This window comes from Austrofundulus limnaeus, unplaced genomic scaffold (assembly GCF_001266775.1).
Source record: "Austrofundulus limnaeus strain Quisiro unplaced genomic scaffold, Austrofundulus_limnaeus-1.0 Scaffold1436, whole genome shotgun sequence".
In the NCBI taxonomy this organism is placed as follows: domain Eukaryota; kingdom Metazoa; phylum Chordata; class Actinopteri; order Cyprinodontiformes; family Rivulidae; genus Austrofundulus; species Austrofundulus limnaeus.
The window spans coordinates 2,106-2,701 of NW_013953838.1; the positions used below are offsets into that span (position 1 = coordinate 2,106).

A 596-nucleotide genomic window follows, 5' to 3' on the forward strand; every position below is an offset into this window, starting at 1 on the left:
GATGTAATCAGTTATGTACCTTTGTTTAATACTAAGAAATTAAGAATCTAAAACACCTGGTTTCCTAGTTTGAATTATTCTGAATGAATAGCTATATATTTTGGTTCTTCATGCTTCCACAGCAACAGCAACGTAGGTACATCTCCGGCCCTGCCCGTCACTTAGAAGAGACCCGCCCACTTTAATCAAAACCGAACCCTCTCTCCCCCAATCCAATCCAGACAAAAGGACGACAGGTCTGCGGCGGCGCGCACCGAGAGCATCTGGGCACCTTTTGGAGACGGATCCGACGCACCGGCGCGCACACACACGCACGCACCCCCCCACTCCTGAAATCTACCTGAAAACTCCACACCGGTCAATTGTCCTTGAAGAAGGGCGAGACAACAAAAAGGAAGCGCGAGCCCTGATTTTTCTTCCTAACCAGAAGAGTGCGTTTTACATGATGTCATACCTGTGGATTCTGCTGTTAGGAAGCCTTCTGGCCTCACATGGCAAGGCGCAAGGTAATGATTCAGTAATCCTGATTGGTTTCTAATTTTCTGTAAATCTATCTATCTATCTATCTATCTATCTATCTATCTATCTATCTATCT

General features: G+C 45.6%; 1 protein-coding gene across 1 annotated transcript in view; it reads left to right on the top strand.

The window, feature by feature from the left end:
- Window positions 1-208: 208 nt before the first annotated feature.
- si:ch211-39i22.1 (translation initiation factor IF-2) overlaps window positions 209-596 on the top strand; it is a 24,644-nt gene continuing 24,256 nt past the window's right edge. The window contains exon 1 of the mRNA XM_014032384.1: window positions 209-506. Within this exon, the coding sequence (XP_013887838.1) occupies window positions 443-506 (64 nt within the window). The 5' untranslated portion in view covers window positions 209-442. The remainder of the gene's footprint in view (window positions 507-596) is intronic.